This window comes from Corvus moneduloides, chromosome 17 (assembly GCF_009650955.1).
Source record: "Corvus moneduloides isolate bCorMon1 chromosome 17, bCorMon1.pri, whole genome shotgun sequence".
NCBI classification, from domain to species: domain Eukaryota; kingdom Metazoa; phylum Chordata; class Aves; order Passeriformes; family Corvidae; genus Corvus; species Corvus moneduloides.
The window spans coordinates 5,946,261-5,961,127 of NC_045492.1; the positions used below are offsets into that span (position 1 = coordinate 5,946,261).

General features: G+C 55.9%; 1 protein-coding gene across 3 annotated transcripts; it reads left to right on the forward strand.

Moving 5' to 3' along the window:
* The first annotated feature begins 397 nt into the window (after window positions 1-397).
* On the forward strand, window positions 398-14,510 carry KCNS1 (potassium voltage-gated channel modifier subfamily S member 1). Of its 3 annotated transcripts, none has more exons than XM_032127176.1 (3): window positions 398-1,331; window positions 6,244-7,236; window positions 12,200-14,510. In XM_032127176.1, the coding sequence occupies exons 2-3, from the start codon at window positions 6,271-6,273 to the stop codon at window positions 12,653-12,655; spliced, it is 1,422 nt and encodes a 473-aa protein (XP_031983067.1). In that variant the 5' UTR covers window positions 398-1,331; window positions 6,244-6,270; the 3' UTR covers window positions 12,656-14,510. The 3 variants fall into 3 exon arrangements, with proteins under 3 accessions (XP_031983067.1, XP_031983069.1, XP_031983068.1); XM_032127178.1 differs by lacking the exon at window positions 398-1,331 and adding an exon at window positions 1,750-1,809; XM_032127177.1 differs by lacking the exon at window positions 398-1,331 and adding an exon at window positions 1,895-3,035.
* The last annotated feature ends 357 nt before the right edge of the window (window positions 14,511-14,867 follow it).

Here is a 14,867-nt window from a genome sequence, read left to right on the forward strand (position 1 = left end):
AGCTCCTTCCCTGAGAAATGGCTGAATGAGAACTATTTTCAGAAGGGAAAAGAAAATTCACCCTGATCACCATATGTCAGTGACAGGCAGAGAAAACCCCACGTGGGAGCCAGCCCTCCTCCTACCCCGTGGGCTGCACCCCGCTGGGGCTCAGCACCCACCATCAGCCGCGCTTGCAGCTGCCTAGAGCAGACAAAGATGGGCATGTTTATCTTGCAGCTTCCAGGGCTGCTCAGCCATCTCTAATTGCCATAAAAATGAATGCTTTTTGCTTCATATCACAGAATAGAGGAATTTCCCTCTGTTTTTTTTCCTTTTTTTTTTTTTTTTTCTCTTTTCTGAGGCCTCCCTCAAAGTCATCCCTTCCCCCTCCCTCCGCTGCCTCCTTCCCATGTAAACAAGCCCAGGCACACACAGTCTGACACATCACACACATGGAGACATGCTGATGGCCCTGCAGCGGCCAGCACTGCCTGGCACAGGGACAGGACTGGCAGCACACGCGGGAGGCGGGCGTGCGGGCAGGGGGAAGGATGCTCGCCACCAAAAAGAGCTCTCAGTCCGCCTCGTGCAAGCCCGGAGAAGGTTGAGAGCCCTCAGGCTCCAACCCCTCGGACTGCAGTCAGCACGCCGATAGAAGGGATGCAGAGGGTGGTGTGAAGTCTCGCCCCGTGCGAGCCGCCTGTCTGACACAGCTGCTCTATGCTGGCTGCCGGAGCAATGAGCCATCGCTGCGGGGACATGCAGCTCCGGCCGTCACCCTGGGAAGGTCCCTTTCCCATCCTCTCCTTCCCGTCCCTCCGCTCCAGCAGCTGACTTCTGGGGGAGTTGGTGTGCTTGCAGAGCCCCCCAGGCTGCCTGGGGATGGCCCCGGGCGGCGGCGGCAGCTCGCTGACCTGAAACCCAGCGTGTGCCATGCCTGGGACTCGCTGCCTTCGCCCACCTCCCAATGAGCCTTTGAAGAGACACCGAGGAGCTCAGCAAGCCAGGGGAGCGCTTCCCCCCGGGGCTGCCCCGGTGCCCTACACACTCCCTGTTCCAAGGAGCAAGATGGAGATGGATCGCACGGAGGGCGACTGCGAGGACAGGGGTGCATCGAGTGCCCGGCGCAGGGCGGCACCGCTGCCGGGGCCCTGCTCGGCCTGAACGCCCACAGCACGGGACCGCCCGGCACCCCCAGCTCCGGGGGCTCAGCCCCAAGGGCAGCGCTTGCCACCCCGGCAGCTTCGCAAAGGACTGGGGTAGCCCAGGGCCGCGTGCGACGGGTACCCCCAACGCGGCTGCCACAGCCATCCTGCGAGCTCTCCCGGCTTCCCAGGGACTTCCAGCAGGTAAGACTTCAGGAAAGCCAGGGGTACCCACGCCGGGTCCAGATTCCCGGCTCGGTTCCGCGTGACAGCTGTGGTGGTGCCTTCGCAGGGGACACCGCCAGCCTCGCACGGAGCTGCGCCGACCTGCCAGCCGGTTTTGCCAAAATCAGGTCGCTGGTCTTGTCCGCTGGGCTCCCCCCGGGCATCCTTAGCCCTGTCCCCTATACAGAGCTCGGGAGGGTCTGTCGGGAGGCAGAGGCAGCCGGGAACCGGGCACCGGCGGTCTGCCACCGGGGACTAGGAACCGGGAATCGGGGACCGGGCTCTCCCCGATTGCTCCCGCGCCGCGGCGCCGGCGGGCGGGCGGAGGGCGGCACCGGCAAGGGCGGCGGGCGGGACCCCCCCGGCCCCGCGGAGCTTCTGCCGCCGCCGCCGGCCCTGCAGGGCTCACGGCTCCGCGCCGGGCGCGCTCGCTGCGGCGGGGGCGGCGCCGAGGCAGGTGAGCGGCGGCGCGGGGCCGGGCTCCGCCACCAGGTGCTTGCGGGCACCGGCAGCGCGGGGACCGCGGCACCGGCACCCGGGGCGGGCGGGGACGAGGGCAGTGGCATCCCGGGCGCGCGGCGGGGACCGGCATCCCGGGGACCCAAGGCGCTGGCATCCCGGGGCGCGGCGAGGACCTTAAGATCGGTAACACAGGGACCGGGGCACCGGCAACCCGGGTACCCGGGGTACCAGCACCCCGGGTACTGCAGGGGTCAGCACCCTGGGGTGCGTCGGGGACCCGGGGCACCGGCATCCCGGGGTGAGAGGATAGCCGGAGCAGCGGCGTGCAGGGATGAGCGGGGAAGCGAGGCATCGACATCCCGGGGTAAGCGGGGAGCCGCCGTGCTAGCACCCACACCCCGGGATGCTGCTGGGTGCCGGGGCGCAGGGACACTCCTTCCCGTCCCTCTGCGGGCGGGTGTAGGGGAGTCCCTTGCCCAGAAGCCTGCCTCCCCCGGGGGCTGCAATCCCCCTCCCCGGGGAACGGAGCACGGAGGTCCCTCTGGAGAGCTGTGCACGCTCAGCGTGAGACCTGGGAGTGGAGGCTGGCACAGCGCTGGGCTGTTGCTAATCACCCTCTCCTGCACCCGAGGCGAGCAGGGAGTCCCCCGTCATCTCCATCTCCAGCCCTGGGTATTTTAGCGGCCTCTCAGCGTACAGCAGCAGCTCATGCTCTGCCTGCAGGGAGCAGCCAGTAGTGGGAATTCCCCTTCCATTCTCCCCACTGCCTGCCTGGCAAACCCCCGGACCGCCCAAGGCAGGGCTTGGTCCTGAGCATCTTCAGGCCGATGAGCAGAGAGACGCTCAGCAATGGGGATGGGGCTCTGCAGGGGCAATTTTGGATGACCAGAAAACAGATGTCTCCCCAGTCCTGTCTCAGTGTATGGGGACACCACCCTGCAGGAGCTGGGAGGTCACCCAGCCCCACTGGCCCCCTCAGGTACTCAGCAGGGGACCCCCAGTCCTACCCCAGTCCCATGGATATCCTGTATAGGATCTCCTCAGTGGTTTGCAGCCACCACCCCTGCACACCTGGGACGTGCACAGTCACAAGCCCTGGGTGACAGGACATTTAGGTCTAGACTACAGGCAAAGGATAAGAGATTCTTCCTCCTCTACGCATTTCTAATGGCTCCTTTGAGACAAGCCACACGACTCCCTGCTGGGAAGCCTCGTTGAGCTGTAAGTACAGGGTTTTTTATTTGGACTGTTAATCTAAATCCATTGTACCAGGTTGGAAAAGACCCTGTGTGCAATGCTCCCTGCACTTGCTGCATCCTCACTTGAATGTCTATTAGCACGTTTCTTTCCATTCCCTTGAGTTCCCTCTGCCAGGTAGAATAAATATACATAACTTCCATTTGAAAGTCTGTGAGAAAAAAAATATGTTGTCAAGGGAAACTCTTCTAGCATTTCTTATAGACATGCTTGATCTGTTTTATATTTTATTTTTACTGTCATAAATGCATATATCAGGGATTTTGTTCTCCACAAGACAGATATTAATTTGAACGCCCAACACCCAGCTCACACTGGGCTTGTGTAATTCTGACGGTTGTCTCAAAATAGCTTACAATATATTTCAACATTTATCAGAAAGAGACTGGCTTTATCGCTTCCCTTTTTCCAATCATTCATGGAAATTTTGGGTCAACTAAAGGAAAATTTTGCAAATTCACTTTATCACAGACAGACACATTTGTATTCTCTGTCCGTCATGCTTTTAAATAAAATCACCCAAGCTTCCCAAAGTAAGCTTCTGTTTCCTAGCTGATATGCCTGCAAATGTGAATGGGGTGCACACTTTGATGGTCCAACAGGGGAGATCATGCTGGGTTGCAGTTCAAAGCCCAGTTTTGTTCTAAAGCTGAGCTTAGCTGTTTGTGAAACAAATAGGCAAGAGAGTTATAAAACTATTAATTCCTGCTTTAGACTTCTAGATGAAAACTGTATTTAGGCAGAAATAATTTGGTCTATTCAGAAGTGAACGCCAGAAAGGAACATCTCTGGCAGTTTGTGACCCTTCTCCTTGCTCTGCAGGAGGGATAGAGGGATTTCCCTGGGGTACAAAGCTTGCAGGGTCCTGACATCCACCTTTTTATTTTGAGCTGGGAGGGAGCTGGGAGCCGTCTCCCTTCTGGCTCCCACGATTTGGCACATTTCACCCAGAGCCACGGCTGTGCACTGGGAGTGGTCCGGCTGAGCTGGAGCAAGGCTTCAGGCTTGTCCTGCCATCCTGGGCTGTCCCGTGCCCCAGCCCAGCCCCCAAATCACCTTGCCTTTGATTTTGGTGGAATTTGGTCTGACCTTTCAGAGTGGCTGCTCTACAGGGAGGGTGCAGACAGAGTCTGAGGCTGATTTTGGGATAAGCTGGATCCCACAGCTGTACCTCCAGGCCCCCCCATCTCTGTGTGTGCTTATAGCCTGAATGTATGAGCATCCTTCTGGAAGGAACCTGGATTAGTCATCCCTACCCCACAGATGGGCTGTGTGATGTCTTCTCTGGAAAAGCTCATCTGTCACTGAAATTCCAATTTATCCCTGAAAAGAAGTGTTTACACCCCTTCTTCTCCCTTGCTTTTGGCTTAAGCGTTAAAAAAATTGATCCTTCTCCTTCTTCCCTCCCCTCTGAAAGGCAAGACAATGAGTCCATTAAGCTCTGAGGTTTATCACGAGCCGGTTGCCTCCTCCAGACGTGGTGTAATGGAAGAGCTGGTTGTGGTGCAAAGCTGTGCCTTTAAGGAGCCCTGGCTGGGAGATGCAGTGGAGTTCTCAGATGCCTTTGCCAGGCTGTTTCACACAAACCTGGCATTTCCTGCACCCACAGCCCTGATCAGTTTAAAAACACCTCCAGGGCTTTACCATGGCTCCATTACCTGTTCCTCTGCAGCTCTGCTCTGACCTCCAGATTTAGATATGAGCATGTCCCCCAGGTCCCTGCCAGTCTGACAAACCTTTTACACCGAGTTTCTCAGACACTGGAAAGCAGGTAGAGCCCTGGTGTTTGCCCCACAACCCCTGTGAGATGGCTGGTGAGCAACAAAGGGTTGCAATGGGGTCTGTGGGAGTCCCCTGGGTGGAGGGACCCACCTCGTGTCACTGACCCAGCCTTGGCCCCCTGTGGTTGCTGTGGGACCAGGCTGTCCTGTATGGGGTGTGCTGGCACTTCAGCATCACTGCAGGGGCTGCAGCCTTTTTTCCCTCGGCTCCTGCTGCCTTTCTGTGCCCTCTGTGCCAGTACCCCTAAAATCTTGGAAAATTCTGTGGGTGACACAAGACAGGAAAAAATGTAATTCCTCGACCAAGAAAGCAGAGCAGTGTCCCTCAAGCCTTACCACTCCATGCCAGGAGCAGGGAGATCCCATCACTACAGGGCTGCTCCATGTGTCCCCTGGTTGTTTTGATGAATAAGGTAGGTGGAAAAATCAGATTTCAAGGTGGTGCATAAAGATCACAACCCTTTTTATTTGCCTTTTTGCTCTAAATTTCTGGTCAAGACAGGTAAATGCATCTGAAGGTGTGAAAATGCTTTTCTTTCTTTGATGCTTTAAGTGTTTTTCATTAGAAAATAGAATTTCTGCTGCAAAAAAAAGCCCAGCTCCCTGAAACTTATAAATTCCTAAAACACAGTGGAAATCGAAACTCTGTCTTTTTATTTCCCCATCGACATACAGATTTCATTCAGTCATCAATGATTCTGAATCATGTTTCTGTTATGTTTCAACATTATCAAAATAATCTTAATATTTTACATGGCAGAACACACAACAGGAAACAAAACAGGCAGATGAATTGTTTTGACACTTCTTCCTCTCAAATTCTCCCTGAAACTGACACCTTCTGTGACAATACTTTGATTTGGCAAAACTGCCTGTGCTGCTGGAAAGATTGAACCGTCTAAGGACTTTTTGACCAGGCCTAATTAGCAGCGTAGGTAGTGGGGCTACAAAGCACTTCGGCAGAATCGCAGCAGTGGTGATTTGACAAGATCTAATTTTTCCTCCAGGAGACTCTTTGGGGAATAAATCCTCTCTTCAGTGACTAATTACTCGTTTGAAGAAGGAGAGCCCCATGGGTGAGGTGCTGGAGGTGCATTAAACTGCCTTCCTTAGGCCATTAACAACTGGCAAAGGGAGAAATTTTAGGAGGTAAAAAAGCAAGGAAAAGTTTCACCTGGAAAAATCATTGGCTTTTCTTTTTTTAGCTTCCATACTGCAGGAGAGCAACTGTCTAAAGCTGTTTCTCTCCCCTTCTTTTGCCTTGGTCCTCATTTTCAAAATGCAAACATCCCTCCTCACTTCCTAGGGTGCTTCTGGCCCCCCCCTCACCCAGGAGCACCCGGACCTGGGGGAGCCCTGCGTCCCCTCCAGCCCCGCTGTCTCATCCACAGGTGGAACCCGCTCCTGCTCTGCTGATCATGGTCAACAAGACCTTAAATTACTGGGGTCCCAGTTTTGAGGAGGACGTTATCAACATCAACGTGGGGGGTCTGAGGAGGCGGCTCAGCTCCAGTGCCCTCTCCAAGTTCCCCGACACCCGCCTGGGACGGCTGCTCTCCTGCGACTCGGAGGAGTCCATCCTGCAGCTCTGCGATGACTACGACGTGAGTGCCAGGGAGTTCTACTTTGACCGAAACCCCGGATTCTTCCTCTACGTCCTCCACTTCTACCAGACAGGGAAGCTGCATGTCATGGAGGAGCTGTGCGTCTTCTCCTTCTGCCAGGAGATCGAGTACTGGGGCATCAACGAATTCTTCCTGGACTCCTGCTGCAGCTACCGCTACCACGAACGCAAGCTGGAGAGCCGGCACCACAACTGGGATGAGGAGAGCGAGGTGAGCAGCGTGGACACGTCCCCTGATGAGATCTCTGACATCAACCACGACCTGCTGCGCTACAGCACCCTGCGCTGCGGCAACGTGCGCAAGCGCCTCTGGCTCACCATGGAGAACCCCGGCTACTCCATCCCCAGCAAACTCTTCAGCTTTGTGTCCATTAGCGTGGTGCTGGTGTCCATAGCCACCATGTGCATCCACAGCATGCCCGAGTACCAGGAGGTGGATGAGAATGGCAACGTGCTCGATGAACCCATCCTGCACAAGCTGGAGTATTTCTGCATCTCCTGGTTCACCTTCGAAGTATCCTCCCGCCTCCTGCTCTCGCCCAACCCCAGGAAGTTCTTCACGCACCCACTGAACCTGATTGACATTGTCTCAGTGTTGCCCTTCTACTTCACCCTCCTGGTGGATGTGACCATGGGCAGTGACTCGGAGCTGGGCAACCTGGGCAAGGTCGTGCAGGTGTTTCGGCTCATGAGGATATTCCGGGTGCTGAAGCTGGCTCGGCACTCCACTGGACTGAGGTCACTGGGGGCCACCTTGAAGGTAAACTGGCTCTCTATCTCCTTGTCTACTCCTTTAGTCTCTGGGCAAGAAGGAGACTTCTGGCATGGCTGGGGGATGTGGAAGTCCCTATTTGCAGTGAGCGCCCAGCTCTGGGTCGTGCCTGGCAAGCTTGCTTGGGGTAGTGGGTTGGGCTGTTGGTGTGTCTGCTAAAGAAAACAAGTGTGAGGAGCACTGACTGCAGGAGTGCTCTGTACACACACAGCACAAACACCAATCCACCCCATTTTGCCTCGTGCAGCACTGGTGCCTCCAGGGTCTCAGCCATCCCACTGTGGTATGAAAGCCTCGTTGCACAGCACTGGAATAGACTCAGCCATGCATGGGTGGATGGGGATGTCCCACCAGAAGTGAGTCAGTGTCTAGCTGGGCTGAGAGTGACCTGCTGAGCAGGTAGCAGGCCAGCCAGCAGCTGCTAGGTATGCCAGCACCAGTGTGCATGGCTCAGGGCTGCTCCTGTCCCCAGTCTGGGAAAAGGGGAAACCTCCTACGGGCATGCTGCCAGCTGACCAGAGGCCAGTGTCCAACCCCTGGTGCCTGGCCATTTAGGGAAACAGAAATCATGGTCCAGCTGAGCTGATACAGTGAGGTTGGGTCTGGCACAAAGCAGCAGTAGAAAAACAAAGGGTGACTTGCATGGCCTGGGACAACCAGCCCCAGACAGGGTCTGTGCCCTCAGCAGAGCCTGGGTTACCAGCAGCTGCCCCCCAGTGTGATGGAAAACTTGGCATGCAGGGCTGGGGGAAACTGGTCCCAGGACCATGTGGTCCTCAGGAGGAAGGTCTGGAGGAGGAAATGCTGACTGAGTGGAGGACCAGGGTTCAGGTATGCCTAGAAAGCATCCCTGCAGGTTTGGTGAGAGGGTCCACATCCCCCATAACACGCCCCAAGGCTGTGTTTCTCCAGACCCCCATGCACAGCACCCCCGGCCTCTTCAGACAGACCAAGGGCAACTTGAAATCTGCCATGCAATCCTCACTATCCCTGTGCTGCAGCCAGATCTCTGTCACTGCAGCTCAGTGGTAAAGCAGGACCAGCCTCCACACCCAGTGTGGTTTGGCTCACCCCCACCATCTCTCCCCTCCACCCTTGTGCTAAGGGCCATGTTCCTGAATCTGGGGAGAAGGAAACTCACCTCCTGTGCTTACACAGAAAATCCAGACTGGTGCAGAGGCCAATTAAACTCGGCCTTTAATTGTCCCTGGTTCTTGGTGATTGCGTCAATGGGAATCCTAAAAGCTGATCCTTGAGCCTGCTAAGACTCAGAGTGATACATGCTCTCCATGCCCCACCACACATGGGGCTCATGCTGGGCATGGGGGACGATCAACAGGGCAAACACCTCATCTCTGCCCCTGGGCCCCATGTTCAAACCAGAAGGCTGTGTTTTCAAGCACTGCTTGTGCAAATATCCCTGTGCTTTCCCCTCCTCAAACATCTGGTGTATCAAACGCATGGCCAAGGAAGCAATCCTTGTGACAGAGCCTGAAATTCAACCAAAGGGACACCCTCCTCTCACTCAGTGCCTGGCATGGGAGGGAGCTGCAGTTCCTCATGCTGCTCCCTCTGAAGGGCCATCACAGGGATGAGTAGCTGGGGACACCCTGTTTTTGCTGCTGCAGCAGTGACAGGGCTGGCATGGGGTGTACTGGCATCAGCAGGACTCGGCTGCTGGAGTTGGACCCATTCCCGTGGCTGAGTCATGGAGAAAAGGAACCATTGAGTGTGAATGGGGTTGAGGATGGGCAGCAGAAAAGGCCTTCTGCCAGCTTCTGCTGTGAAGCAGGATCAGCCCCGCCCAGAACTAATCCTGCAGAGCCCACAGAGCATCAAAATACTCCTGGCATCCTCAAAACCTGATGAAACAGAGTCCAGGGAGGGTTGTCCGAAATGAAGATGCCTGAAGTCCTACCTGCATCATACTTACTTCTGAACACTTACCTTGAAAGAGCACTGACAAGTGACAGACCCAGGTAACACTGCTGGTGAAATTTAAGTAAAATTGCAGACGTAGAAAGGGCTCCCTATGTCCTGTCAGTGCTCCATCCGAGCATGAGCAACACCTTTCAGCAGAGCAGGCACTGATGGACTCATGTGCACATTACTAAGCAGCAAACGAGATCTGGGGAGCCAGCAGTGTCCTGGCTCCGGCTTCTGAGCAGCTGATTCACCCAGTGACGTGCTGGGAAGTGCCCCTTCCTGGGGACTCTGTAGACAGCTCTAAATGGGGATGAGCAAAGACACAAATCTGATGCAGCAGCTTGGCGTTGTGATTTAGTGGGCACATAAATTACAGTGACTTGTTAATCATAATTTACTTCCTATTGCAAGAGCAGAAAGCAGGAGCAGAGCAGCGAAGGCTGTTAACAGCCAGGAAGCGGGAGCGATGGCTCTGGCAAGCTGAGTGATGGTTCCGCTGCCACGAAAGTGCTAGCAGAGGGAATTCTGCCACTTGTGCATCATAAACCCTGAACAGTCCTCAGATTGCTTGGGGCCTGATCCACAGCGTGTTTAATTTGAGGAGAGGCTTCCTACACGTCTCTGCTCTTCCTCCCTGCCATGCTCGACATCCATTACCGCTATCGCGGCTCTGCGGGTGCGGGTTTGGAGCCCCTCTCCCACTGGCAGTCGATAGATGTTGGTCCCTGGGTAATTGCAGCACATACAGGGATCTTCAGGAGTTGCTGTCTGTCCCCCTCAGGGGCCTAAATATGTAAAGAGGCTGGAACTGCACTTCACACATCACCCTGCTGTCGCTACCATGGGCCACCTTTGCTCGGTTTCCACACTGGTATTTCTGGCAAGACTCAAACTGGGCTCTTCCATTCTGACTGTCTTCTGCTGCACTGGAGGAAAGATGTGCATTTGGCAGGAATCTGGAGAGACTGCTACTTGGAGGGCTTTTTGCTGGAGTCTTTTATTACCTAGCACTGCCTCTCCCAAGGCTGGCTACTTGCTAAGCCTGCAACCCCCCCAAACCCTGGATAAAACTGCATCCCACCCAAACCCTGGCTAAGCCTGAATCCCAGCCAAACCCCAGCTGCAGCTGCCTTCCCCCTCCATCAATGAGCAAACCAGAAGTTTTGCAGATAAATGGCTGCAAATAGGTGGCAGCCAGTGCCCGAGGATCAGCTGGGACATTCCTGGAGCCTTCCCTGTGCTGCAAACCTTGACCCTGCCTGTAAACTGAAACAGCAGGAGCTATTGAGCTGCCTGACATTCCCTTTGCCTTCCCCCTCCAACACATCCCAGGGTCAGAACACATACTCTTTAAAAATGTGTGAGGTTATTCGGTGCTGCTGGTCCCCAGCTGGGATGTACAGACCAGCTGTTAACTTCCAGCCAGGAGCAGGTTTTTCTTGGCCAAGTGATACATCCTTGAAACTCAGTGGCTCTGAGCTGTTTGTCCTCCTCGAAGAGCTCCCGTGGCACTGCTATAGGGCATCTGCAGCCACAGGTGAGGGAGGAGAAAGAAGAGGAGGAGGAGGAGGAAGGGGAGGAAGAGGAGGTTGTTTGGTATTACTGGCATTAGCTAAGCAGCTTTTGCCAGCTGTCCAAGCAAAGTCTCCTCGCTCCCTGCCATGAATCCACCTCCTTTAAGTCTCATCCTGACCACAGAAGCCTTTCCCACATCTGCTGCTGTTTGCTTTGCTCAAATGTTGTTTCCTTTAGCCATTATGTGGTCTCCAATAAAGCATTCTCTGCTTGTTAGGAGACTGGGAAAAAATCCCCACGATCAAAGCTCTGCTTTCCTTTCCCCAAAAGATGAAGAGCAAACTGGCAGGTCACTGGGCAGAAACATCCAAAAAATTCACTTGTGGCAGTCAAAAAGTGGTTGGACAAGCCCTGCTGGGAGGATGGTGGTGGCAGTCCGTCTCCTGGCAGTCCCTTCCCGGCATGACTTGCTGCCTTGTCCTCCAGCTGCCCACAGCCTTTTCCCCCTGGGCTTCTGGCACAGGTTTTATACTTTGTTCAAATATTAGGAATACACAAAGAAAGATTGCAGCACAAAGGTTTTAGGTTGAAACCAGAGAAACAATGGCTTCTTCAAGGAGCATTGCACACAACATCAGAGTTGGGTGTCCCATGGCTCTGTTCCCACCAAGGCTCCCAGACCCCTTGGGCTCATACTCATCAAGCTGGGGCTTGCAGCACCCTGTTGGATGGGTCTAAGACCAGCCCATGCTGACACTGGATGGATCCCTGGACTGCCCTGATGACCAGGGTGTTTGGTTTCATGTCAGCTGTGATGTTACTTGGAGTCTCTGACGGAGGAGCAGCAAAGCCTGAAGGGAATGTAATTATCTCAGAAACAGGAGTAACAAACACGTGTAACAAAGCGTTTCACAGATGCTGAGGGTCAGTGGTGTTGGGGTACAGGAGGTACCCAGGGACTCTGGGGTCCCCAGGGAGCCTGGGCTGAGACCTGGGTAAGAGCTGAGCTGAGCCTGCAGCAGAGGCCACGTCCTCCCAGCGAGCAGTGCCAGCAACTCAGGAAGGTACAAATTGCCTCTTTTAGTGGCTGCCTATTAGGTGGTTTCTGGGGACCTGCCAAGATAAAAGGAAAATGTGCTAAATATTGTTAGCTGAGATCAGGCCAGAGTGAATGCTGGAGGCAGGGGAGCAGCCTCTGCTGGGGATATCTGGCTGGGGAGCACAGATTTCCCTCCCAGCACTCGCAGGCTGGTGGAGTGCAGAGAGGCAGCTGTGGGTGCCAGGAACGATTCCTGGCTGCACCACTCACTCCAGATCTGAGTCACCCTTGCACTCCCCACCCCATCCCAGTCCATCTCTGGAGCAGGACAGAGGTGGATAGAGCAGAGATCCCTGATGGAGGCGTGCAGGTAGTCTGTGCAGGCGTCTGTGCAGGGCTGTGGGATCTCTGTGTCCTGGCTGTGCTGGGTGTGGTGGCCCCCACTGACCAATGCTCTGCTTTGCCTTCCAGCACAGCTACCGGGAGGTGGGGATCCTGCTGCTCTACCTGGCCGTGGGGGTCTCTGTCTTCTCTGGAGTGGCCTACACTGCTGAGAAGGAGGAAGACGTTGGCTTCGACACCATCCCAGCGTGCTGGTGGTGGGGCACGGTCAGCATGACCACCGTGGGCTATGGTGACGTGGTGCCCGTCACCGTGGCGGGGAAGCTGGCGGCCTCGGGCTGCATCCTGGGGGGCATCCTGGTCGTGGCACTGCCCATCACCATCATCTTCAACAAGTTCTCTCACTTCTACCGCAAGCAGAAGGCGCTGGAGGCGGCCGTGAGGAACAGCGGGAAGAAGGACCCCGCGGAGGTGGGGAGCATCTCCAGCCATGACCGAGACTCGGAGGCTCTGAGCGAGACCTCCCTGGACAGGGGCAGCCCCGACCGCCGTGGTCTGACCCCCGGCGCCCACCCCAGCCCCTGAGCCCCGGCTCTGTGGCCCTGGGGCACGTAGGACCTGCCTGCTCATGGGGAGCATGGCACCGGGACACGGCGGAGGAGCCATGGCCGGCATCACCCCTGCCCTGCAAAGGATAGGAGGGGTTGGAGGAGATGCTCAGTGGGCGCTGGCTGCTTCCAGACCCTGCGTCTGCCTGGATGTGTCTCAGCCTTCACCCTGCTCACCCGTGGCTGCAGAGGGAGGTTGTGGTGCTGGGTATACCCCTGCCAGAAAGGGAGGCAGAAAATAAAAGTGACCCCTGATCAGGCACTGCCCCAACTGTACGGAGGGGGATTTTCCTCTGCCCTGAGGTTTTGTGTTGTCCAGGGTGTGGTTAAATAGCTCAAGGGTGAGGCAGCCCTCAACCAGGCCGGCAGCCTTTACAGATCCTGTGCCAGGTCGACAACTCCAGCCCCAGCCTTGTCCTACCCCCAGCTGGAAACAGCCTCGAAAGGCTCAACTGCGCTTCCCCCAGCCATAAGGAAAGGGGCCTGGGAATGAGTCTGTACGGGAGGAGAGGTAGTGACCAGCTCAGGGTGAGCCCGATGGTCCCCAGCCCCTGCAGTGGGATTGACTGAACCTCACCTTCTTTCCATTGCAGCCAGGATTTATCTGCTCTCCAGCACTGCCACTGCTGGGACCCCCAGGGATCTGGGGCTGTGCTGGGAGGGTGGCACAGCTGGGAGCCCTGCCCGTGCATGGGGGAGGGACACCAGCCGGGGATGACCAGGCAGAAGGAACACTGTTCTCTGAGGCAGCAGCAGTCGGAGGGAATCGAGCTGGGGGAACTGAGAAGCCAATCCCAGTGGGGCTGGTCTTCCTCGCCACAGCCCCCAGCCTGGCTTAATTCTGCCCCTTTTCCTCCCTGTCTTAGGGCCAGGCAGGGCAGGAGGGCTGTAAGGAGGGGGTCACACTGCCCCAGGCATCCCCACAGGGAGCTGAGCTATGCAGGTGCCGCTGCACTCACCTTCCTTCTGCAGGGAGAGAGCTGGGACAGAGGGGACCTTGCACTGCTCCTTGTCACTGCAGCCCCTGAGCACCTCACAGCCGGGCAGGGAGGTCAGCCTGGAGCACCAAACCCCTTTCTGCCTGGCCCCCCAGCCCACCTGAGCACTTTTGAGGCTGCTCCCAGCACAGCATTAATTCTCTAGAGAGCTTTTCCTTGCCCTCCCACCCCCTGTTCTCTGGAAATTGTGCAGCTCCATTGCACACAGAGGAGTGCACCCAGCAATGCCTGTTCTGAGCAGGAGAAATGTGCATCCTGCAATCCCAAATCACCTCAAACACATGTTGATGGCTGCAGGACGACCCCAGGTACCTGGATCGTGGGGTTTGCTGCTGGTTGTCCTAGCTGGGTTTCAGCACAGCCGCCGGTGCCAGCTCTGCCTCTATAGTGATCTGCTGGTCACGGGCAAGGAAAGCCAAACCAACACCGGTGCAGGTCCAGCCTTTCCAAACCCAGTGGGACTCAGGAAGGGTCCCCAAGGAACAGTGGTGTGGGATGGGAGGGTGCTCATGCTTCTGGCATCATCAAGTCTTCCAGTACCGACGGTTCATGGTCTGCTCTGCGCTTATTCCTGCTGGGAGCTGGGACTGGAGAGCAGCACCCTCTGCTCCGACCAGCTCCTGCTGCACTCTTACTTGAATACAGGAAGGAGTTTCCCCTTCTCAACATAAATATTCCAGTAGCAAAATGTATTCAAATGTGAACAGTAAATGACATCTGTTAATGAAAAAGCATTATGCAAATAACTAGAAGCATGTAAATTAATTTTCTATCTAGCATGGGATGCATACTGTATATTTTATTAAAGACCTTGGTGATCTGCTGTGGATGCTGGTTTCTGTTTCATGGCAGTTGGATGTGCTCGTGCAGCCCATGGGCTGAGCCAGGGCCAGGTCGAGGTGAGCAGGAGCAGCTGAGCTGCTCCCACAGCTCTGCAGGTTCCCATCAGCCAGCTCCAGCACCACCTTGGAGCACAGCACAGCTCCCACCTCACCCCTGCTCTGGATGGTGTGCTGACAGCCGGTCCTCGTGCCTGGACCCCTGCTGTCATCCTGGCTGGAGCAGTTTGGATAACATACCTTTCTGAGGCTCAAAGGGCAAGGCATTCACAGGGTATGAGGGAAGAGGTTGGAGCTGGTGGGCTCTGGGAAAAGCCACACAGGGAGCCAGGCATCGCAGCTGGGAGTGAGG